Below are 25085 nucleotides of genomic sequence, written 5' to 3' on the forward strand. Positions count from 1 at the left end.
GATATGGAGCAACGGAAGTCTATTCACAGTTAAGATTGCTACCAAGTTTCCATTTTAAATCTGATGTTGCCCCCTGCTGCCATAAAATCCATCAAAAGAAGTCCCATCCACCTCAAGTTTGGGTAGCTTTTTTCTAGAAAATTTGAAGTAATTTGGATAAGCAATTAATTTATTATAACCCCCACCTCCCCCAAAAAACTCTGTTAAATATAGTTCTACCTTTTTTTTTATAGCTTCTAACTTTTTGCTATTTCCCAGTAAAACTGGAAAGAAGAAGAGGACTACCTAGTTTACTGGACTCTCCCAGATGAGATTTGTGCCCATTACTAAAACTTAGTTGCTTAAAGTCTAATTTTAAAAGTTATTAACTTTTTTACTTTGGAATGTTGCTATGGATGCTCGCTTCAGTGAACTTAGTATAGTGTGTCAAAGGATTGCTGACCTAAGCTTTTATTACAAAGGAAGTAAGGGCTTTCTTTTTCAAAGTGATTCTCTGTTACAGTAAGGACAGATCAGGCAGCATAAAGCAGTCTTAATGTGGGTGGAAACAGCCCTTAGATTCTCTCTCCTTTATACTGGGATCATCATTTTGTTAGCAACTGACAAACGTGCAAGATTTGCCAGCAGACTTGACAAAATACACTTAAGATACCTTCATTTTGAATACTCCTGAGATCTAAGCAAACTATATATTTCTTAATCAATGATGTTCAAGTTTCAGAAGTTAGGGCCAAAGTCTCAGATAGTGTAAATTAGCCTTGCTCCATTGAAATAAAGGGCTCTGCATTGATTTACACTAAGCGTCTAGGTTTTAATGTTAATATCCTCATGTGAAGGTTAACAGCTGCAGAAATAAATATATCTCTAGCTCTACAGTTCGTCTCAAGACTAATCTTAGAAGGACTCTATCTTCCCAAGCTTCTTCTCAACTTTTAGACTTTTTCCCTTTGGATCCCAACCGGATGAGTATTAAGTGATTAAAGTTCAGTACCAATAAGACACATGTTAATTTTATACACAACAGATACATGATTATAACACTTGATTGTACGTAGTGAAATCATGATTTCAGGAATTTTATGATTTCATAATTACGTTTTCATGTACCCTATGTAATATAATTTACATGATGTTTAAATTACTCATGTCAGTGGTTGAAAACAATAATGCCTCATCTCATTTCTTTTGAAGTATTTATAATATAGTCCAGAAAGAGTGATTAAAAAAAATCAAATCAACTTAATACATTCACCAAAACTTTTCTACTAAAAAGCTGATTTTATTAAAGTGATGTTTGAAGTGGATTATGCAGATTTCATTACCAGTCCCCCCATCTAAACCTCCCTTTCTAATGATCGGTAAGCTTCTCTTTCTGTTCCATTCACTCCCTGACTATTAACTCTCAATTATCTGAACATATTTGTTTCCACTCAAGAAGTTTAGAAAAATCAGGATTCTACTGTGCATGTAAATAATTTTTGTTACGGTGATGCATCCTGTCTTATTTAAATGTGTTTTTAAAAGAAATGCATATTTTCAACCAATTACAGTTTAGTATTATAGAAACTGTAGAATTGATCCAGTCCTTTCAACTGCAAAAACCTTTGGGATAAAAAACAGAACCACAGTGTAAATCAAAAATCCCTCAGTGCTCCTTTCATATCACAACCAACAGTCTTCCAGGAGTGTCTCATCTATTGATTCTGAATTAATACCATTTCTAACTAGCACTTCTTCATAATTCCAATGTTGAAATTCCAGGGATGAGATATTCACCCTGGTCCCAGCCCCTTTACACCAGGCACAAGGGCTGTAGTGATGTAAAGGAGCCCTAACAGCCCCATTTCCACTAGGGGGAGGAGTCCCTTGGCACAGGCACTGAGCTGTAGGGCTGCCCTCCAATGATCTTGCATGGGTAAACCCTAGCATAAAGGTGTGTTGGGGGGAGATTCCAGACAGTGCTGTGGCCCATAAGGCACCCCAGGGAGGGACCGCTGCAGGGTTGTTTGAGTAACACTGGGGACCTATCCAGGCCATGGAGCTACCCTCAACAGTGACTTAAACTGAGTTTTAAACTATCCCACCCATGATTTCATCCTCCCCTTTAGGAATAATATAGAACACAAGACAAAGTCCACTGAAGTCACTGAGAATTCTAAGGCTTGGAATTTTACAGTACTTGCTGAGGTAGCCACTACATCACAGGTACATCAACCACTCCCACAGCCAATTAATATACTGCAAAGGGATGGCTCTTCTGGTATCCCCACCCATTCTGTTAGGAGCATGTTGGAGACAAAACTTGTAGGCCTAATACCATACATACATACATCCTTCCACCAGCAGCTCAAATACTGCATGAGGAAGAGAGGTAAGCTTGTGCATATAAGCAAGTCCTGCATTTCTCCTTGCCACTACCTGCCTGCCCAGCCATCTTGGAATTTGAACAGGGAGGGAGCCCCCCTGTGATGCTGTATGATTTAAACATGACCATTTATCTCATTAATATTGCCTCCCTTGGACAATTGCAACACATCTTGTACAAAGTATATCATGTAAAGTATCAATGGAAAAGTTATGATTTGCTGAGTATGATTATCTTGTTTATAGCATGTATCATTTTTGTATCTGAAGTTGAAAATATTGACTATATGCCTGTATTTCAAATGCATTTGCCCCTCAGGTAACCCCCACTAGGTAGTTTACATCCAGTCTAGCCAGCACATTGTGAATGGACCAACCATTAAAGGACACTTAGCTCTCACAATGGATATAGAAGCAGCTTGTCCCCACCCCATTAGCCAGAATATGAGTAATGGCTACTCCTATGAGTCATCAAAGCATGCAAGGGCATATGACTTTCTCATGTGACCCTGGACTTCATCTTGTGCCTGTAATTTTCCACAAACTAAGAATAAGAGCATCCTCCTCACATGGGTGATGATATAAAAGACCCTGGAAGCATCTCCATTTTGCCTCTTTCCTGCTCTGATCTCTGGACTATGAACTTACACTAAAAGGAGCATTCCAACCAATGGACTGAGAACCTTCCAATCTCTTGGAAGCTGAGACTTTACAAGCCAGTAGTTTATTCCAACATTGCTACAAACCTGATCCAAGAACTTTGCAATGAGTATGTATGTATGTAGGTATGTATATAATTTCTTTGATCAATTTTAACTCTCTCCTCCTTCTTTTCTCTTATAAACTTTTAGATATTAGATAATAAAGGATTGGCAACAGTGTGATTATTGGGTAAGATCTGAGTTATATATGGACCCGGCTAAATGGCTGCTCTTTTGAGATTAGAAGGACCCTTTATTGGATACATTGGTTTTAAATAACCACACATCATAAATCTAGTTTCTGGGTGGTGAAACAAGGGCTGGAATGCCTAAGGAGACTGCAGTTTGGACTTCTTGTTAACCAGTGTGGTGAGACAGAAGGTTACTTTTGTTTCTGGCTTGGTATATCTAACAATACAATAACCACCAGTTTGGCATGAGTCTCAGCAGTTTGTCCTGAATTTGGTATCCTCAGCTGTCAACCACTAGGGCACAGTGACACCCCCATACAATGCAGAGATCCACTTCCCTGACCTAACCCCTTGCCCCAGCTAAAAGAGACCACCTCTCATGAGGGGAAGCTTGTTCGACCTCAAGACGCTAAAGTGTCCGTTCCCCGACCAGCCACCCAGTCTTACACTGCAGTAAACATGCATCACTGACTTATGTGGAAAATTTGGAGGGAGCTCCTTATTAATATGTTGGCAGCACTTTACTCACTCTGAATACCACACATAAATAGGTAGAGTGTATGCCCTATATGCCAGGATATGCAGTGCAGAAGAGTGTGACTATATGAGCACATACACCTACCCCAAAGTGAATATTTCATTCCTTTTTTTATTCCTGAAAGAAACATTTGAATCTATGGAAAGAAACTACAAATCAGCTGTTGACTAAATAGCTAAGTAACTTGTACCACAGTACCTAGTAAGATTCTTTCAGCTGAATCAGTATTATCGCATAATAAATCTTCTCCCTTCTGTGTAGCTGTAGGCAAATTTAACAAGTAAAATAACTTAGTAGCCATGAAAAATTAGCATACTTTTGATGTTGTAGCATCCTTCCTAGATGTGCAATCTTCCATAGGTGATACATCTAGAACAGTGGTCTCCAAACTTTTTTGATCGCGCACCCCTATCAATAAACAAAATTTGAGCATGCACCCCCTGCCACACCGCAGGGCCAGCTCTACCATTTTTGCCACCCCCAGCAACAACAAAAAAGCCGAACTGCCGAAGCAAAAAAGCTGCTCCTCCTACAGCGCACCCTGAAGGATCCTCTTGCGCACACCCCACTTTGGAGACCACTGATCTAGAATGACTGCAAGAAATACAGCAGTTTCCCTGAGAGTGAGGAAAGGGTGGCCTTATGTCTCTGTTAACATGGCAGCATTTTAAAAGAAGAGGGCAGATTCTCAGCTGTGCCACATTTACACTCCGTAGAGCTGAGGAGAGTGACAGGGAAAGGAGGCGCCACGGATCCAATTATGTAGGCTGTAGCAGTCACACACTGACACTGCAGAGCTGCCTAGGTCTCAGGTGGAATGCCATGTACTCTGCCTCACCCCTTACTTGTTCCTCCTGATGTCAGGGGAATCTTTGGCTACTCCTTTAGGGTAGCTTTCCACCTGCATTTGTGTGCTCCCTCAGCAATTCCAAGCTGGCAAAGTCAGGGCTGAGACTCTGTTCAAGCATTTATCTAATTTTAAACATGCCTGTGATGCTTTCTTTTGTGATTTTAATCACTCTTTGAGTCTTATTTTGGGTTGCATGTGTCTGTGTGTATTTTCAGAGTGAATACTGAAGATAGGTACATGGGTCAAGCAGGTATTAGATGTTGCTGAATGTTAACAGGGAGTTTTTTAATAAACTAGAAAGGAATTGTGTATGCAGCAAAATTACAATAGTGGAGATTTCTTACTAATATGTAGTACAAGAAGAAAACGTGCTTCCCTTATTTTTATAATCAAACCAGGACAAAACACTTGGATTCAACTAAGGCAGTTACACATTCCAACCTTGGCCATATCTAACAATCATGATGGAGTGGAAAAACAGGAAGCTACCAGTTTCTATCCCATCCATATCTAATACTAGCACAGCAACAGTGCCACTACAATGAAGAGTCAACAAGATGGGGCAAAGAGCCAGGTAGAGAGATTTGCCAACTCCTCATAAGGGTGCCTGATCCTTTCATATACCTCCTCCGTGTTCATGTTTACCATGAGATCAAGTAGGGCACACCCCTCTCTAAGCTGGGCAGCCCTTTTTCACTACACTTGAGCCTGGGCCAGAGTTTTATGTGAACCTTCAAAAGTTTCACTTCCAGCCTCAAGCCAGGAACTTTTACACTGCTGTAAAAGCAACTATGAAGGTTGAACCTTAAAGGGTCCTCCTATTTCCCTCTCTGTAATATCCTCCTATCTCCTAGTTTCTAACCCTACCTAATGTACCACACATTTATTTTGGTGCATAAACACTGTAGTGAAAGTACACTTGAGAAACACATAAGATGATAAAGGAAATTTAATCTAACAGTTCCTAGGCCTTCTTCTCACCCTACATGACCTTCTTTCTCCTCCTTTCCTGCAAGCCCCAGGGTGAGCAAAATGTGGATTAGGTAGCAGCCATAGCTCTACAGATAGAGGATTCCCAGGACAGTCAAAGTAAAGCTGGGTGGGTGGACAAAAAAGCAATAAAGAGAAAAATGGAGTCCATGCTTGCATCTGAAAACACAATTTGAGTTCATGGGTTGGTGCAGCAACTAGGCCCTGTCTACCTGAAAAAGTTACACTTGTTTCATTTAAATTGTTTTTTAAAATTGATTTAGTTAAATCCGGGCAAGCCCTTGTGTGGACATACTTATTTTGGGTAAAGAGAGGATTATATTCAGTTCATAACTGAATTTTCTTACTCTATATTTGTACGGTACCTAGCACATGGAGCCTCAATATATGTTTGGGTCTCAAAGTGCTACTGTAATAATAATAATAATTAATAATTTATTGCAGCAGTAGGTAGGGCCCCAAGCATGGATCAGGGCCAAAACACAAAACAAAATGATGGGCCCTGCTCCCAAGATCTCACAATGTACGTACAGGATAAGACACAACAGGCAGATACAACAAACAAATAATGAAAAAGAAAGCTATGTTGTGGCTTGCCTAACATATTGAAGGATGTACAGCACATGATCCACTAATAATTAGATCTTACATATAGTAATCTGAAGGAGCACACTGTCTATACTTCCACTGCCTGACAATTTTCTTAACCAGGACCACTGGAGCTTACTGCCAGCTTACTGACACAAAGTACACTGTATCACGCCATGTAGTTTCACCATGCACATTCATTTCCTCATTCTACTTCTGTTTACATTTTCATACCAATTCTTCCCAAAAAGAAGATTGCAAGTTTCCAGTTACTGTACCAATATATTAGGTCTGATTCTCATTTACAGTAAGGCCCACTGCCAGGGGACTCACTGTAAATGAGAAACAGGTCCAGGATATTTTTTTAAAGAAATATTAACTTTAATGCCCGATTCTCCCCTATAACTTCCTTTTCAATTTACTGATGAATTGATTTACTCAAGTTCACTCAGTTTTAAAGCTGAAGAGTGTTTTTACTCACAATCCTGTGATCTTTCAGATCCACTGACACACTGCCATGTACTGATTTAATGTTGTGATGTTGGTCTGAAATCCTTCCTTTTAATAGTTCCCTCAGGCACAACTTCTCTCCTTAGCTAGACAACTTGTGGATGTTACTTTATCTAAATTCTAATTCCTTTTAATATATTTTTTCCTTCAAATATTAAATTTATTATTATTCCATGCACTTCCAAGGGTCTGTCACTGTGAATGGTGCCAGACTGACAGCCTTGGAAACCAAAGACCTCTATTAATTCACATAACACATCATGGATAGCAGCTGCACAAACTTCCCCACACTACCTGCCAGCATACCTCCGTCCTAACCTGGAAGGTAGTTCACTATTCATGCTGATACAACCCTTAATGTATGTGCCAAGCCTGCCAAAGGAATGCCAGCTATAAGGATGTCATGTGTAATATGCACTGACTTGAGACCAAGAACTCACTTCATGTAGGTCAATGAACAGTCCCAGAGAGTAACACATTTCAATCACTACAGACCAGAGGTGGATTTGAACTGGTCATATAAGAATGAAAGCCTCCGTATCCCATTAGCATTGAGCTATCTGATCTTCCCATTCAATCTCTGATTCTCATGCCTGAGTGCACAGTGTCTCAAACTTGGTAGGACAAATCACCATGTAGGAGGTGGGAATCTAATTCTGTGCTACTAGTGTTGTTAAATGAGTTAGGTGTCTTATCTTTAGAAATCTTCCTTTATCAACTATTTTGTGCTATGTATCATAGTCCCTAACAGATAGCTACTGAGCAGTAGTTATAAAAAAAAGACCCAAATGACAGCAAGAATCAGGTAAAAGGCACATGTATAATTCATGGCAATAATCAATTCCTTTTGGTAATATCCAATCTTTCTTATTAGAGACTAACCTGCATACTTCTAAATCATCAGACCAGTCATCACATAAAACAGGAAGTTTCTGAACTGCATCAGTCACATTGGGCGCTGCCCCAACAGGTTCTCCATTTTCTGGAACTATCAGAGTATCACTGCCAGAGCCTCTCTCTGTAAAGCCTTCCTCGACCACTTTATTTTGTCTAAGGTGAGATGAAGACTGCAGCTCTTGGGGGTAGCTTCTGCCCCCATTTTTTCCACATTTTCTTGAATAATTCCTCGCCTCCAGAGAGGACACTGAAGACAGTGAAAGGCAAGATTCTTTACATCTTGAAACCCTTCTCCTCCGGTGATTTAAAGTGTGGTTATCAGAATCAGACACCTCTTTTTTCTTTTCCCCTGTTGTCCCCAGAGTGACAAGTTCAATGGCATTGTTATTTGGAGATCCATCTGTGTTACTGCAAGATCTATTGCTCCTTCTCCCTCTCCTGGGCTTTTTAACCTTTTCTCTGGCTCTCCTTCTAGCCTGAGCCCACTGATTCTCATCTGAGGATGATGAATCAGATGTTTCCTTGTGCAAAGCATTGCATCTGGAGCTTGCAACCATCGGGTACAATCTGCAGTCCTTCTCTTTTCTTTGCTTTTCTGTATGCTCAACATTGTCACCAGTCTCTTTCCTCCGCCTATACCTTCGTTTCACTTGTTTCTTACCAGACTCCCTACTAGCAGGGGTCAGCACCATGACAGGTGTTGCATGTTCAAACTCATCTTCTGACACATCATGCAAGGTGGTAGATCTAAACAAAGCAGCAGCAAAGGAAAGGGATGGAAAATGGTAAGGAGAGAGAAAAAGAAAAAAAAAAGAGATGAAAATAGAAACGAGTTGATTTAATAGAAAATATGAGACTGAAAAGGAAACATGACAAAAACAAGAGCTCAAAAGAAAACCCAGATGTATGTAATTCATGAATAATGCCAGGCAGAAGCAAGAGCTTATAGCTTATTAGCTAAAGAAAACAACTAATGTTTGACAGACAGATTTAAATGACTGATTCAGCACCTACCTACAGATGTCCTGAGTAGAAGGGCATACAGACAACCGTGACTGACTCCTAGGAGCTGTTCCTGTTGTAGGACTGCTTGCCTGTTGAAAAAAGTTAGACAATTTGGAATCTTTGCTCATGAAATACATTGCAGATATTTTACTGCTTTGCCACATGATTAAAAAGTTTAAACAACTGTTGCAGTTGTGCATCGTCTTCTGTTGCAAGCACACAAGTTCGCAAAATACAGGAAGAGTGAACAGAAGTAAAACCTTTTTGAGGAACTAAATGGGACTGACGGGCTGCAGCTCTCATTTGCCCTTGGATATTTTTTTGTTTCAGGAAGAGGCTTTCATCAGCTGAGATTTCATTTTAGTTCTGATCTACTGTAAGTGTTTGATGGGAAAGAAGGTTGTTTTCTATTTCAAGCAGGCAAATAAGTATGACGATCCTTGTCAGAATTAAATAAAACACATTGACATTAGTCTGAGTCAGGATGAGCACTGAGGCTCAGCTGGCAAACCTGCGTGGCACAGAGTGACCAAGCATCATGAATATTAAAGCATTTTTTTAAAGGTTTCCAAGGCAATCAAATCATCTACCGGGGTTGAATGAATGTGAAATTGATGAGCCTGAGAAAGTCCAAAGTTCAGGCTGCAACTCTACAGAGCCTATCACATTCTCCAAACAGCAGGAGAGAGAAATTCAATACACATCTACTGTACACAATTCCCTTCCAAAGGTTGTCACTGCAATTTGCAAAGCGCATCCAGTAAGAAACATGTTTTGATGGTGCTGACAAGAAACAATTTTGGTCTGCCTGATAGTTTATTGGTACGGTAGCTGTGGGGGATCCAAATTTAGGTCCTGAGAGATTCCTGGTTTACCAGAGACTAGATTGTGGAGGCAGCACGCTTGCTTCTATAGGGAGAGGGAGCCATAAAGTAGCTGAAGTATCTGAACCCTTCCCCATGGCTGATATGGGCACTATGATATGGGATGCATCCCTGTGAGGTGCTGAAAACCTTCAATTCAGTGGGAGCCAGAGTATCATGAATGCTAAACATGAAGGAAACGTGTCCAAGACAATCAGACCACATACAGGAGAAGAATGAATATTAAATAGGAGCTGAGAATGCAAAGGATCAGACACCAAAATTTAATGCTGATAAATCATAGGCCCTAGTTAAGGCAAATATTATATAGACCACTATCAAACTGACTCCTGCATTACTTTGCACAGGGGAGGATGTCAATTTTTATTTTGATCAGGTGTGAATTTTGTAACGAAAATAAGGAATTAATAGCCCAAGCTAAACATTGTTGATAGAGGCATCAAGAGCTTCCTGCCACTGCAGCTTAATCCTGACCCATAACATCCATAACGTTTAAGGTCTGAGTCGGTCTCGAGCAGGACCACCACTGTGTTATGATGATTTTTAATATGGACTCAACTGAGACTTGGGAGCCAAGGTAGGATTTGAAGCGAAGTCTGCATGGGTGAGGGATTCAGTCATTAAAAAAAATAAAACCTTAGGAATAAAAAAGTGAACTTGATAATGGTGTGATGTGAGAAAGCATGTATGTTAAAATTGCTTTTGTATGGATTAAGTCCCTTCTGTCTGTTATAAAACTCAGGTGTGATGTGTCGTTAGGCAGATGTGGCACATTAAAGTGTCTGCCACTGAATGAAAAAAATCAGTCATCAATGGAGAAAACATTTTATGTTCCTTGTCTCTCTACATAAACAAACATCTCAATTCAACAATTTTGAAGGAGAAAAGGCAGAGTCAATTACATCTGGGGAAAGAAGATGTTAGAAACAGCTGGTGTGTGTGCACTGTGGAATATATTCTTCCTTATCTCAACATCTGTGATAAGCCTTGTTAAGTGATATATAACTCATGTCTCAGGCAGTTTGCATGACTACTTACTACAGCATTGACACTGAGGAAGAAAATGCAGGGGTCAGTGTCTGACCAAACAGCTGGACTGTGCACCAGCGAGTGCGTAGTGGATAAGGGCATGAGAACAATCCATCCAGGCCACAGAGCAGCCAAGGAGTTGCTATCTGGCAATTGCTCCAACCCAGCTTATGGGGCCTTACACAGGCTCCCTGCAGGTAGGACAGAAAAGAGATTCCACATAGCAGTGGATCCTCTGCCCTTGGTACTACTGGACCCACCCATGCTCTATACCTGCTAAGCTCTATGGCATGGACAAACCTTGCCTGTTCCTCTGGTCTTTTCTTTTTTGGGGTGGGTGGATGGGTGGTGGAAAGTGGTGAAGTATTTTCAGAAAAAATTAAGGACAGTTCTTACACTTGAACAATTACCTTTCCATATGTGTTTAGCTGTAAAGAGCTGTGTCCTTTGGTGAAACAAACAAGTTGTACCAGACAGAATCAGATCACTGTTCAACTAGCACAACATCCTAAGTTAACTTTAGAGTGAAATTCACCCAATATTCACCCAGAAGGTTTAGGTGGGACTTAAATAACGCACAGACCTTGTGCAGTCCTTCTACACAAGGGAGAATTTGGCTGTACATCAGTTGAAATTCACAGTGAGACTGTGAATTATATTATTTTGTTCCATATTGGCAACTATTTGGATTTCTTTTCCTAACACATTTCAGTTGGTGGATCAGTCACAAACTGTTCTCTGCAACAAATTCTTCATGATTAACTAGTTGGGTGGTGTGACTGATGACCTGGCACCATGTGCCACTGTTTCTGTTATCTGTTTGATTGACCTAACCTTTATAAATTAATTTTGCTTTTATCCAAAATAAATTTCATTTAAAAACAAAGCCAATTGTATGTTGTGATCAAACAAATCCCAGCATCTAATTGCTTTCTGCGAACATTTGTAAGGGAAACTTCAGTCACATAAATGTTTGTAAAACGTGAATAAAAATGGGTGACTCTCAATGTGGTTGAAGCAAAATTATATTTAGAAATGAGCAAAATGTTTGTTAAGAATTGGCCTAATTCTGGATTAGTCCAAGGTGTATTGAGAGGAAGGATATCCCACATGTTTTGAGCACTAGCCTGGTACTTGGGAGACACTAGTTAAATTCCCTTCTCTACCACAGGCTTCCTTTGTCAACAGACAAGTCACTTTGTGCCTCAGGTTTCTATCCATAAAATGGAGATAAAAATACTTCCCTATTAGAGCCTGTTATGAGATTTCTGAGGAAATGGCATTGTCATCAGAAAATGCTCATTCATCTAAACCTAAATGTTTTCAAACAAAACAGTGGAAACACAGTCCAGGGACACTAGGGCTTCCACGCTTCCTGCTGTGAGGAGAAGAGCCAGGAAGCCCTGAGACTCCCAGCTCAAGATGGGTCTCTCTACACTGCCCACTGAACCTGGGCTCTGACTCAGGTTTGAGCCCAAGCCCCTCTTCTGTCCACACACAAATCAGTCAGTGAGACTTAGGTCAGTGAGAACTCAGGACTTGGGTCGCAAGACCTTGCTAGTGGCAGGGCCGTCCCTATGGGGGTGCAGGGCTCAGGACATAGGTGCCGAGTTTCTATCTGCCGGGGGGTGCTCCCCCCCCAGCTCTGCCCAGGCCCTGCCCCCACTCTACCCCTTTAAAGGCCCCACCCCCCGCCCCACCTCTTCCCAACCCCACCCCACCTCCAGATGCTGCGAAACAGCTGATTAGCGGTAGGTGCTGGGAGGGAGGAGGTGGTGGTGCTGATCGGCGGGGCCTGCTGGCGGGCAGGAGGCACTGGGGGGAGGGGGAGGTTGGTAGGGGTGCCCCTTCTTGCCCCCCACTCCCCTCACCTCCCTGCCCGCCTCCTCGCGAAGCACGAGGCCCAGGGCAGTTGCCCCAATTCGCGGTACCCTAGGGATTCTGGCTAGTGGACTGGCCCACTGTGACTTAGGTCCAAGCTCTGTCATTTTGCACTGCGGATGGAAGTCAAGCTGCAGAACTCAGTCCAAAGGTCTGCATAGTACAGTGGGGACACATTTGCATGGCTGACACATGGGCTTGGAAACACGGAGTCCACAAGCCCGGGTCTCACAGATTCAGGTTTATAATTCAGTGCACATATACCCTCAGAATATTGTCTCTGTGGAAGCCCTTAATTGGCTTCAATGTTATTAGAGACACAAGGTGGGAGAGATATTTTTTATTAGACCAACTTCTGTTGGTGAGAGAGACAAGCTTTTGAGCCACATGGAGCTCTTCTTTAGGTCTGGGAAAGCTGGGTGAAATCTTTTGAGTTAAAACTTTACTGAGACTGACAAATGGGAACACATCCTTCAGTTAACATAACTGTAAAGATAAGTTAATCACAATCTCTCACCCAAGGCAAAAGGTATTTGTGAACTCACCCAGGAGTTCTGGACTGTGTGGGTTGATTCCCCCGTCCCCCGAGTATTGTTTTGGGGAAGGAGTTGGGAGAAGGAGAAGAGAGAACCAGCCCAGACAACCTGAAGAAATCCAAGCAGAAGCCTGTAAGCATAGCATGAGTGTGACCCTGGGAGAAGCTAGAGAGACAGCTTTTGGGTCTGGTGCTGGCTAGAGAGGCTTGGGGCTGTCAGGTAAGAAACTGCTCCTTTTGCCTTTGCAGAAGCAGGACTTTGTAAACTCTAAACAAGACTGCATCAAAGAACATCCTAGATTCCATAATCAATTTCTACTCCCAACTGGAACATCCCCAGGACTCTGAATTTTGACTAGCCATTCAGGTCAAAAAGGGACAGCATTATGTTTCCCATTCACGCAGATGGTTAAAGAAGATTTTGAGTCTGGTTCATAGTGAGGTTCACTTTCTATTTCTCATACATTGGCAAAATGGTGTTTTTTGGTTTCCAACACTAGAGGAGAATGTTCAAACCCTGCCAAAACTGTCTTAATTGAATTAAAAAACAAAAAACAAAACAAAACCTGGAAACATTTTCATGCCCATTACAGTGAAACATGACCCATATGCAGGCGTAAGGGCTATGAATCACCTAAGCCCTCAAAATAGAGCTTAAGTAGGATTTAAGAGGTGCACATGCCTTATACAGATCTTCTCCTCAGTGGTAAATTTCATTCAGTAAGTTCCCCACAATTTTTAACAGAAACCCAAATTTCAGGTTTAAACTAAACAGTGTTTCTTTAATATCCAAATCTCAAACTTAAGTGGTGTGTGAGGCTCTAAAACTGAAAGACAGTGTTCTTAACATTTGTTTTGATTTATTTATTACCACCTCTTTTCAACCCAAATGGCGAGTCAAAGTCCGGGGTCCTGTAGGTGTTCCAGTTGGGAGCAGAAATTGAGGAGAGTCAGGTATTTCTTTGATGCAGTTTTGTTTGTTTACAAATAATAACATACAAAATTCTGTGACTCTGAAATCAGAAGGAATCAAATAGCAGAAAACAGCTTCTTTTGCTCATAGCACCAACAACACTCTTTTCAGCCTGCATCCCTCTGCCCTCTCTCTCTGTAGATTTCTTCCAGAGTCAGCTGCTCTTTCAGCCTCTCTCTGGCTATATCTGTTCTTTTGTGTGACCTCAATTTCTGTGTGATCTCTTTTCCATCCCTACCCCAAACAATACTCAGCCAAATGTTCCTGGACAGGTTCACAAACACATTTTCTGTTAGGTTTGGCTTATGCTTTAACTATATTAATGGAACTGTGAGTTCACAGCTACCAAACTTAATGAGGTTTTAACTCAACCATAGAAAGGTTTCACCCAGCCCACTCAGGTTGAGGTGTACCTTGGGCCCTGGAGCCTGCAAGCTGTACCTTACTTAAACCAATGGGGTTCTGCATAGGTGCAGGAGTCCATCTGTGCAAAGCTGCTTGCAGAATAAAAGCCTTAGCTTGCAAGTAATCCCACGGAGATCGTACAAAGTAAAGTGCTACTCCTTGTCAGGATGGTAGAATCAGATTTTAAGTTTTGTATCAAGAAGCTAAATTTTTATGAAGAAATTCACACAGTTACAGTAACAGAATCATGCAGTTAAATTAATTGTTTATGGACCCCCTCTAAACTGAAAGCATGATAACTTGCGTGCATTTTTCTAATACAATCTCAATCAAGATAACGAATCCTTAAGGGAAAATGTACACAACAGATATCTTGCAAATACATAAACTCAGCATAGCAAATCTCATTGCTATAATTTGCCACTTGGCACACTATGATTATGTTGAAGTTACTGTATTCATTGAGTGGGGACAAGATTGATACTAAAGGTCTCTATTTCATTTGGCGTGTAGAATAATGAATTCTTGTAACGAGTGTATTCCTTTAATAGATGTTTATTTCAGACAGCTTCATTGTACGGTGCATTCAAATGTGGAAACTAAACCGGAGGCCATCTGCACTAATTTTATCATAGCAAATTATATCGAGGAGCATAATTAAAGGCAGTAATTCAAAATTCAGTTGTCTGACAACCCATTTATAAGCAAGGCAACTCATTTCTCTATGACATGAAGGCTACCAATGTGCTGAAGGGACAGTGCCAACTCCAGCTGATTAGGTTTGGCATTTCAAAAATTACTGTTAGAAATCATTCTCTAGTCACCACTTTCTCATGTCTTAACCGGTTTAGATTAATTCTTCTTCAAAAGGATGCAATTCAATTAACAGAGATGACAGGATGTTTTAGTCATAATTATTTTCAACGAGCACTGATGATGCACTTTACAAACAGAATAATTGTAAATAGTACACATTCAGGACAACAAAAAAGCAGGCTGGACCATCATCTGACTGCAGAAAACCCTCTAATATCAAGCATCTCTCTCTGCTTTAAAAGGCATCCAGTAAACTACTATCTTCTGGTAAAGACAAAATATTGGTAGCAAGATAGTAGTGGAATTAATGTATCATTATTGCTGGAACCCTAAGAACCTCCCCATCAGTTTTCAAATTGTTTCTAGGTCTTTGGTTTGTACACCACAGACTTGTAAAGCTTCCCAGAAAATGTGTGTCTTCTGTAACTCAGCTGTACTCTTGACAAATTATTTCTGAAATATTGCACATTTAAGTTCAAGAATTTAAGTCACAAGCATGAATAGGGTTACCATACTCAAAAAAAAAAAAAAAAAAGAGGACACTCCACGGGGCCCTGGCCCCACCCCTTTCCCACCCCCGGCCCGCCCCAACTCCGCCCCTTCCCCAAAGTCCCCGCCCTAACTCCCCCTCCTCCCTCCCAGCCACGCGAAAAGGGCTGCCCAAGCGCTACCGGCTTCAAGGTTTGCCGAGCAGCCCCCAGACCCTGCGCCCCTGGCCGGCGCTTCCCCAGCGCAGCTGGAGCCCGGGAGGGGAAGCGCCCAGCTGGGGGCGCAGGGTCCGGAGGCAAGGGGGCTGCCCGAAGCCCGAGCGCTTGGGCAGCTCGGCTCTTAAACAGAGCCGAAGAGTCAGGGGAGGAGCAGAGCAGCCGCGGGAGGGGAAGTGCCCGGCCGGCATTTTCCTGGACATGTTCGGCTTTTTGGTAATTCCCCCCGGACGGGGGTTTGATTACCAAAAAGCCGGACATGTCTGGGAAAAACCGGAAGTATGGTAACCCTAAGCATGAAGCAAGCTTCCTTCTGAATTGGAAAAAAAGGAACTTTGAAGTGACCTTATGGAAATGTTCAGTAAAGACACATGGTTTCACACTTGCAAAGCATTCAGAACTGAATGGGCAACATGTTTCAGATAAATAGTTCATTTGCCAAAAAAATGCAGTTTCAATTGACTCAAAACTATTTGTGAATTTGACCCAATAGTTTCAGCTGGGAAAAGATTTGTGTATGTGTAGTTTGAATCCCCATTCTAGACCAGAGTGTTAAACTAAAATTTCCTAGTGCCAGGTAAGTGACTAACCAGGAAGCTATAAACTATACTGCAGTCAGGGCCGGATTAACCTTTTGTGGGCTTGTTGCCAAACATATTTGTGGGCCCCCATGGGGGCAATTCAGCATGGCCCGGGGAGATTGGTCCCCGGAGCGAGGGGGCTGGTCAGGGGCATGGCATGACAGGGGCGGCCCCACTCCACCCAGCCCAGTGTAAGGGCACTATTTACAAACTGGCAGTTGCCAGACGCAGAATGGCCTGCCCATCCCTATGCTGCCAGTGTGCCCCTTCCCCTCAGAGGTGGGCCCATGCCACACACCCCACCTCCCCAATTCCCTATGCCTAACACCCTCCCAGCCCCTGCCACAAATGCATAGTGCCCTGCGCACCACCACCCCTGCCCAGCGCTCCCCTGCCCATAGTCCTACCACAACTGCCCAACACCCCACACAGAAACCCCACTCCCTAATGCCCCAACACACAGAGATCTTCCCTGCCCCCTCACAGCCCAGCACCCCCTCAGGCCCTCCACAGACCCACTCCCCCATGCCCTGCCTCCTGGCCCCACTCACCGACCCTGCTGGGAGGCGACTGTCTGCCGGGCTGAGCCACCAGTGCAGCCAGGGCGGGGAATTGCTTTGGCCTGTCGGAAGTGGCGTGATCAGCCAGGCCAGGGCTTGCCCCAGCTGGGTTCCCTCAGGACCCACTTGCCTGAAGGGGCCCAGCCAAGCCCCCCAACTGGCCGAGATTAGCCACGCTTCTGCACCAGTCCCAGGCAGCTCAGCTCCAGGGAGACTGGTGGGGCCCCACAGTGGGTGGGAAGCAGAGACTGCCTGGAGCCAGAGGTGCACTGGGGTCCAGCCAGGAGGCAGAGAGAAGCCGGCGGATGGGGCCAGGAGGTAGAGAGGAGCCCTCGGTCAGCCGGTGGGCAGGCCGAGAGGAGCAAGTGGGGGGTGGAGGGGAAGCCAGCAGGGTCTCAGGGCACAGTGCAAGCAGAACAGGCCAGGGCCCCTTCTGAGCATGGGCCTGGATCCATAGTGCCACTGGCACCATTGTAAACCCGGCACTGAAGCTGTTTCACTTTTACTATTATATATATATAATATATATATTATAGACTCTATAGCCTGGTGATTAAGGCAGTACCTAGGAGGTAGGAGCTGTGGATTCAAATCTTCTCTGACTGATTCAGTCTGAAGGCCTGACAAATGTTAAGTATTTTCAGAACCAAATGCAGTATTCTCCCTGATTCTTCGGTCTCCTGGCCAAACCAAAAATCATTCATCCAGCTCTAGGTTTAAGCGTTGAATGTAGCCAGTTATAAATGGATAACCCATGCAGAATAATTTTACATAAAGGGTAAAGATATGGCAGGATAGGTGAATAAATTATCCTAAACCTCCCTCTTAAGTAATACCAAAAGCATTTGCATGGGATGCTTGGTTCAGGATGGTACTTGGGGCTATGTTGAAAAGGAAGGTGCTAAGACAGAACCAGCAGCAAAAGTGTGTTATCCTAGATGGCCTTGTCCGGTCCCTAAAATGACACATACTCTTATTCAGATACAAAGTATACTTTATAGCAGTGATTCATCATAAAATCCTCCAGATTCCCAACACCTGACATATTCAAATAACTGAAACTTCAAGTCCTATTAAAATAATGATACTCTGGGGAATGGATGCCTTAGAGGATCACCAATGGTTTATGGAGCTTTACACATCTTGATTTGAATGCTGTTAAGGTCAGTAGTCACATAAAGTCATTATCGTCTGATGACTGTTCAGAGACCCTGAAATGAGTTTGTGGTCTCTGTCAAAATCCTGGTGGACATGTATCTATACTACACAATCCATTATCATTGTTTGAGTTTTAGAGCATGCTTGGTGCTGCGTAGGTGTAAAGGGAATTTACAATCTAAATTGGACATGGACAGCAAAAGTCTGTATTATACATACAGAAAACATGCATGGCTCAAAGCCTGAACAGTAGAACTTCATGTAAGTGCTGTTTATGTTTTATTTCCATAATTATAAAAGATGGTTGAAAAAATATATATATTTCCCCATAAAAAAATAAATATTTTCTGATGAAAAAATCTGATTTTTCTATGGACATTTTAAAAACAACATTTTCTTTTAATTTCTGTTACATTTTGAATTTTTTCCTTCACTATCTTTCCCTTTATACTTTCCCCTTCTTTTCAGTGAAAGAGGAAAAAGAGTAGAAAACCAGAGAAACTGGGAAATAACAGTTTCATTTTTCTTCCTTTTTTGCTGATGGAAAAAGGTAGAAAGAAGACCCTCAATCTCGGCCCCTTATTCAACTGAAAAAGTGTGAAAAAAGTTTGTTAAAAGATTAGTAAGTTAGCAAAGTAATACATTCTATCACTTTATTTTATTTATTTCACTTTTTTCACACTTTTCAAGTGGAAAGATGTTTTAATATAAGTGTGAGAAAGTGGGAAAAATCCCTAGTCCTTTAACTTTTATTCCCCCTTTTCCACTAAAAAAAAAAAAAAAAAATAGAAAAAGTAGGAATAATGAGAAAACCATTGCTTTTTAATTCTCCCCCTACTCCTTCTCTCCCCTTTCTATTTTTTTCCCAGTGGAAAAGGTTTTCCACCTTCCTCTCCTCTCCTCTTTTCTTTTCCTTTTTAATATTTTCCAGTGGATCAAAGGGAGAGAAAGAGGGGAATAAATCCCCCCCAAAACCCTAAACTGAAAATTGAAAACCAAAGTTTTTCAGGTTTCAAACTAATAAAACAAAATTTTAACCAAAAACAAAACAAAATGTTTTTGAATGTTTTATCAAAAAGTTGAAAAAATGTTAAAAACAAAATTTTCCTGTGAAAAAAATTGTTTTTGACAAAACTGCATTTTCTGACCAAAAGAGATGTTGCTAGAAAATTTTCTAACAGTCCTATAGTGACACTGTTACTGTGTCTTGCCACTCTCCGATCTGTGTGATTTATCCACCTAGCTTGTGAATGCCTTCAAACAGAGAATTTTCTTCTTTGTTTACACAGACGTAGCTCAATGCATTAATCATTATTAATCATTAAACATAAAACACCACCATATTGTTTGTACTATAATAAAGGACCAACATCAAGGATGAGGGCTGCATTGTGCTAGGTGCTGTACAAACAAGAAGACAATCCCAGTACCATATGTATGCAGGACTTGAACATGTTGTCATCAAAGGACCTGAAGAAAAGGTCTGTATGAGCTTGAAAGCTTTTCCTCTTACCAGCTTCTTGTCCAATAAAAGATATTGTCTCACCTGCCTCATCTCTCTGGTTGAATAAATGCACTTTAAAGAGGATTTGGAGTGTATCCGGGGAGATTGCTTGGTGTACGAGGAGAAGGAAGGCTTTTCAAGCATAAGGGGCAATATGATGATGATGTTCGTCCATCGTTATCGATGAAGACCTCAACAACTCATTCTTTCGATGACCGGGCTTTGTGCGTCCGAAGATGACTGATCAGGCGTGAAACGTCCTGTCACACATCGGGCAAACATGTAATGGCACTGTCGATGATGTACGAGCAGCTCTGGACTTGCGCAGCTCACGCTCTTTTTCAGCCTCAGCAATACGCCTCGCCTCAGAGGTATTACTGCCTGTGTGAATGAGGCTGTGCCATGCTGAATGGTTCAGTGCAAAGGTTTCCCATGTGGCGGTGTTGATCTCGAAGGACTTCAGAGAGGTCTTCAGCGTGTCCTTGAATCGCTTCTTTTGTCCTCCATGGGAGCGCTTTCCCTGAGTGAGTTCTCCGTAGAAGAGCTGTTTAGGAATGCGTTCATCTGACATTCTCACAACATGTCTGGCGCACCTGGTCTGGGCTCTCAGTTTTGGGAGGGAGAGTTGGAAGGAATGAGAGCAGAAATATAGACAGGAGCTTGAAGGCAAGATTGAGGAACAAGAATTTGATTTTCAAAGGCACTGAGTACCAAGAGCTCCAGCTGAAGTCAATAGCAGTTGCAGGTGCTTAGCACCTGTGCAAATCAAAGCCTTATTGTGTAATTTTTCACTCAAATGAGTACACCAAGTTTATTTCCAACAAATCAGCATTCAAACACAAATTCTAAGTGGTATCATTATCCATCTGTTTAAAAAAAAAACACGAACCAAACAGTATGTCCAATTTTGGCATTGGTAGTTAATGGATTTCTTATCAACTTCTCTCTTACTGGGGGAAGTCTATTTCCTCAGGGGTTCAAGTCAAAATTCTGTTCATTGTATAAAATCAAGAAAATTGCTAGCTAAACTTGGAATTACCAGGACTAGAGTTTCCATTATGCGTTTGTATTACAGCAATGCAATTATTCTGAATTGTGATTCCTTCTTAACTCTTTAGGACATATTTCTCAGCATTATCATTTTGTTAGTAAAAATGTTGCCTAACTCCCTTGAACAATTAACGCTATTTCCTGAATCAGCAGCCTAAGCAACTGGAATTGAGTAAAAGCAAAAGTGAGCACAAATTTAGGTTTCCAACTATACCAAAGTTAATTCCTGAACTTCCATCTCAAGCAACCTTTTTGTTTAACCAGCTCCTTCTCCTCTTTCAGCTGCATAACTAATGAACCAGCTTGTGACAAGTCATTTTGTTCCAAGCAGAATTCTCACAAAGAGCTGAAAGTTTGTTTAAGAAGTAAAGCCAAATGCCTTTTCTTTTGGGAATGGGGTAAGTCAACATTATTATGAATATTACAGCAGAACCCCAGAAGCCTCAGATCGGGGAGCCATCATGCTGGGTACTAAACAAACACATACTGTAAAATGTATATATCAAGAATTTATGGACTAGGTTTATTTGCTCTTTCATACCTGTATATACACCTTTTATGTATCCTAATCACAGTTGGGGGTGGAGAAGGGAAGCGGAGCAGACTTTGTGCTCAAATGGGATTTAGAGGGATGAGTATCCAATCAACTGGCCTCTTAGAACTGAGACAGAATGGGCTGAAGCATACAACCACTGGGCTCAAGCTAAGATGTAGGGCTCTTCACAGACTTCTGTAAACAGCTTCTATTTAACCAAATAGTTAAGTAATACAACACTGAGCTCTTACTTCCCCATTCCTGAGACTTTTATCTCTCAATTGATATAGAAGCAAATAAAAGGCATTTGGAGAACATCCCCTTGCTGGTAGGAAAAAAATTTAGAAAAAATGCATCCTTAGGCAGAACTTATACTGGGACCTAGCAAAGCTCCACTAGTGCTCCTTGTGCTGGCTACAAACCTGGGCCCCAATCCTGCAGGTTGATCCATGAGAGTGGACCCGTGGGCCCACGTAGAACAGCTTGCAGAATTGAGGCCTGGCTCAGCAACAACATATGTAAATTAATCCTGCAAAAATTATTTGGAAACCATGTAATATTTTCTGATCTAAAATCAGGAGCACTGATTCCTCCCACTTGTATGCTAATACAAGAGATAGGATAGTCCAGGTGGGAAGAAATGCAAGTGTTAGATGGCCCATCTGTATCAATGACTATTAACACATCTAAGTCATAACTCCAATGTGCTTGCCAAAATAGGAGAGCAAGAAAAGGCCAAAGTGCTAACAAACACAATCACAAGATACAATGGTTTGAATTACTTTAGCTTGTCTTAGGTGCTGAAAAAGAAATGAAAAGAACAGCCTCACTGCCTTGTTATTTAATAGACTCAGCTCAAGCTCATAGCCATATTTGATGTTCCAAGATTTTGAGTGTTCTCCTTGAAAGCTACTAGGGAGAGCTCTGCAAATGCAACTTGGTTGTGATTCCACTATTTGTGGGCTAGAGTATACCCTTGTTTTACTAAGCCATGTAAGGCAGTAAGGGGACTAAGGCCCTTTCCCCATCTCATAAGAACATAAGAATGGCCATACTGGGTCAGATCAAAGGTCCATCTAGCCCAGTATCCTATCTGCCGACAGTGGCCAATGCCAGGAGCCCCAGAGGGAATAAACAGAACAGGTAATCATCAAGTGATCCATCCCCTGTCGCTCATTCACAGCCTCTGGCAAACAAAGGGTAGGGACACCATCCCTGCCCCCCCTGACTAATAGCCATTGATGGACCTATCCTCCATTAATTTATCTAGTTCTTTTTTTAACCCTGTTATAGTCGTATAGTCTCCTACTTGGCCTAATAAGTCCCATACAGATCTTGGATCTAGGTCTGGTGAGGAGTGCAAATCTGCTCTCCGGATACTCTTCTGTGAGCAAAGGGGGCAGGGAGGGGGCAAAACCTTGGCTACTCCCATCCTACTTGCTGGCTGTTTGTGTGAAAGGTGGGAAGTAAACTGCAGCCTTTCAAGGACTGCAATAATTTATTTGCCCTCAGAGAAAGAGGAGAGCAGGAAAGAATTGCGCCTCTGAGGGAAGGATCTGAGCCACAACAACTCCCATGGCTCCTCCTGAGGTTGAGAGTGGAATGAGATTTTGATATCCTTACAAGAGTTGGAATGTGCCTTGTTCTACAGATACTCTCACTGGGCTAGACTGTGCCTTTGGGCACTGCCCGGAGACAAGGGGTCAGGCATAAGCTGCAACACCCCTGGTCTTTGATTAGCAATGTGCCTCAGACACATCCCTCTGACTCTCACTTCCTCAGAAACAGCTACAAGGATTTCAGTTACACTTTTGAAAACACATTCACCTTAGGACAGAGACCACACATGGGAAGGCTCAGCCCAACAGAAACATTTCTGGGAAGTGTGTGTGGGAGAATAGGGGGTTATTATGAAGACCATTTTGTACCTTAACAACAGCATTTGCTTCTCTGAAAGCCATAACAATATCATAATTGTACATATAGAAATGAAGGCTTTGTCCTGCAAACTCTCCTTCCACAGCACTGCCATCGTCTTCAGTGTAATTTCTCTAAGCAGGTGACCTGTGGGACCAGTGTGACTAATAACGGTGCCTCGAGGATACCTGCTGATAGGTACATTCAGGGCCAGCTCTAACTTTTTTGCCGAGCGCTGCCCTGCCCTGCCGAAACAACCTCTCCCATCCCCCCGAGCGCCACCCTGCCCCACTGAAACAACCTCCCCCCCCGAGCGCCGTCCTGCCCCACTGAAATAACCTCCCCCCCGAGCGCCGCGCCGCCGAAACAAACAAACAAAAAAACCTCGAGTGCCACCCCGCTGAACCAAAAAAAGAAAAAACCCCGAGCACAGCCCCACCACCCGAAGATTGGCCGCCCCTTACAAGGTGCCGCCCCAAGCACGTGCTTGGTCGGCTGGTGCCTGGAGCCGCCCTGGGTACATTGGTGTAAATCAGGAGAAATACCAAAGGAAACAGTGGAGTTTTGTGAACCACATCCATGTAAATGAGAGCAAAATCAGGCTTGGCCACTCCAGTAGAGTCAAAATGGTATTTCACAGAAAATATTTTCTATTTTTTAACCTGCGTTGGTTGGGTGTAATTTGTCTTAGTTGTGTTAAATTGTAATTGCTGAATGTATACCATCAAGTTGTTCATAATGCATATTAAGTGAGCAGTATTCTGTCTTTCTTTTTATCTGATTCTGTGTGCGTTTTAGTTTAATGTGGAGAGTAGCCATTCTTCAAAAGTCATCAAGAGGATTTTCTCTTCCATGGAGGGCAAATATTATTCTGACAAACAGTTCTGTTTGCAAGCCTTTTCTTAAAGTCTCAAAATACTTTTATAAGCTGAGCTTCTTGCAGGCACATTGTCCCCCACAACAGAAAGCTGTATTTCATCTGCTTCTTTTTTGATCTTTTGTATTTCTGAGGATGCAGATTGAGGAAGTTCCCGTATCTGGGACTATAAAAATGAAAGAACATATCCGAACAGTGCTACTATGTTCTCTGTTCGAGAACACTTTATTATTTTATTTAAAAGAAGAAAAGAGGGCAAAGGGGTTACCCAATCTTGGAAATAACTATGTGAAAGGATCTCAATGCTCCAATAAGGCAAAATGTTATAAGAATTATGGGGCTGCCACATTTTTAAAGAGACAGACAGTATTGCAGAATGCAGCAAAACATTTTGGGGTCTGTGATGCCAGCTGGCCAGCTCATGCAGAGGTCCCCATGTCTCAGCTGGACACTGACAGCTACATAGCTAGAATCAGTCTGGCTCACTTGTGGGTTCATATTTGATAAAGTAGGTATTAGAATGATAAGAAAGTGTTTAGTGTTTAGACTATTGAATGCTTGTGAGTTGCTGCCTGCATTAATTTCCCTTGTAATATTGTAATGTAATATTTGAGTGGTTGTATTGTGAATCACCATACAGGAGAGGGACATTAATTAGGGCGAAGAGCTGCTCTTCTAGAGTGAAGAGCTGCTCCTTCCAAAAGAGGAGACCCAGCAATACCAGCTGGGCTAGGGTTGGATCTTACAACTGGAAACTCCCTACATATGGATTGAGACACGGTCCACAAAAGGACTTATTGCTTTTCTCCCCTCATCCCCATGAAGATGAGTCATGCAAGTGGACTCCTTTCATCAGCTGAGTTTGCACCTCAGAGCACATGGCACAAGGGGGATAAAAACTCCAAGCCAAAGGAACTATGCTTCTTCAACTCTGGGTGTGCAAGGTGTTTCTAAACATAAGCAAGAGATCCCCAGCTGTTTCTCTTGGGTTAGCCCTAAAGGGTAATATAGGCTTCGGTAATCAGCAAGCTTTGCTGATTTG

The 25085-nt window shown here is 42.2% G+C and overlaps 1 protein-coding gene across 1 annotated transcript in view; it reads right to left on the reverse strand.

Annotated features, from left to right (window-relative positions):
- MARCHF1 (membrane associated ring-CH-type finger 1) overlaps positions 1-25085 on the reverse strand; it is a 169721-nt gene that overhangs the window by 52481 nt on the left and 92155 nt on the right. The window contains exon 3 of the mRNA XM_024218933.2: positions 8644-8723. Coding sequence (XP_024074701.1) covers positions 8644-8723 — 80 coding nt within the window. The remainder of the gene's footprint in view (positions 1-8643; positions 8724-25085) is intronic.

This window comes from Terrapene carolina, unplaced genomic scaffold (assembly GCF_002925995.2).
Source record: "Terrapene carolina triunguis isolate 2854851 unplaced genomic scaffold, T_m_triunguis-2.0 Scaffold66, whole genome shotgun sequence".
In the NCBI taxonomy this organism is placed as follows: Eukaryota; Metazoa; Chordata; order Testudines; family Emydidae; genus Terrapene; species Terrapene triunguis.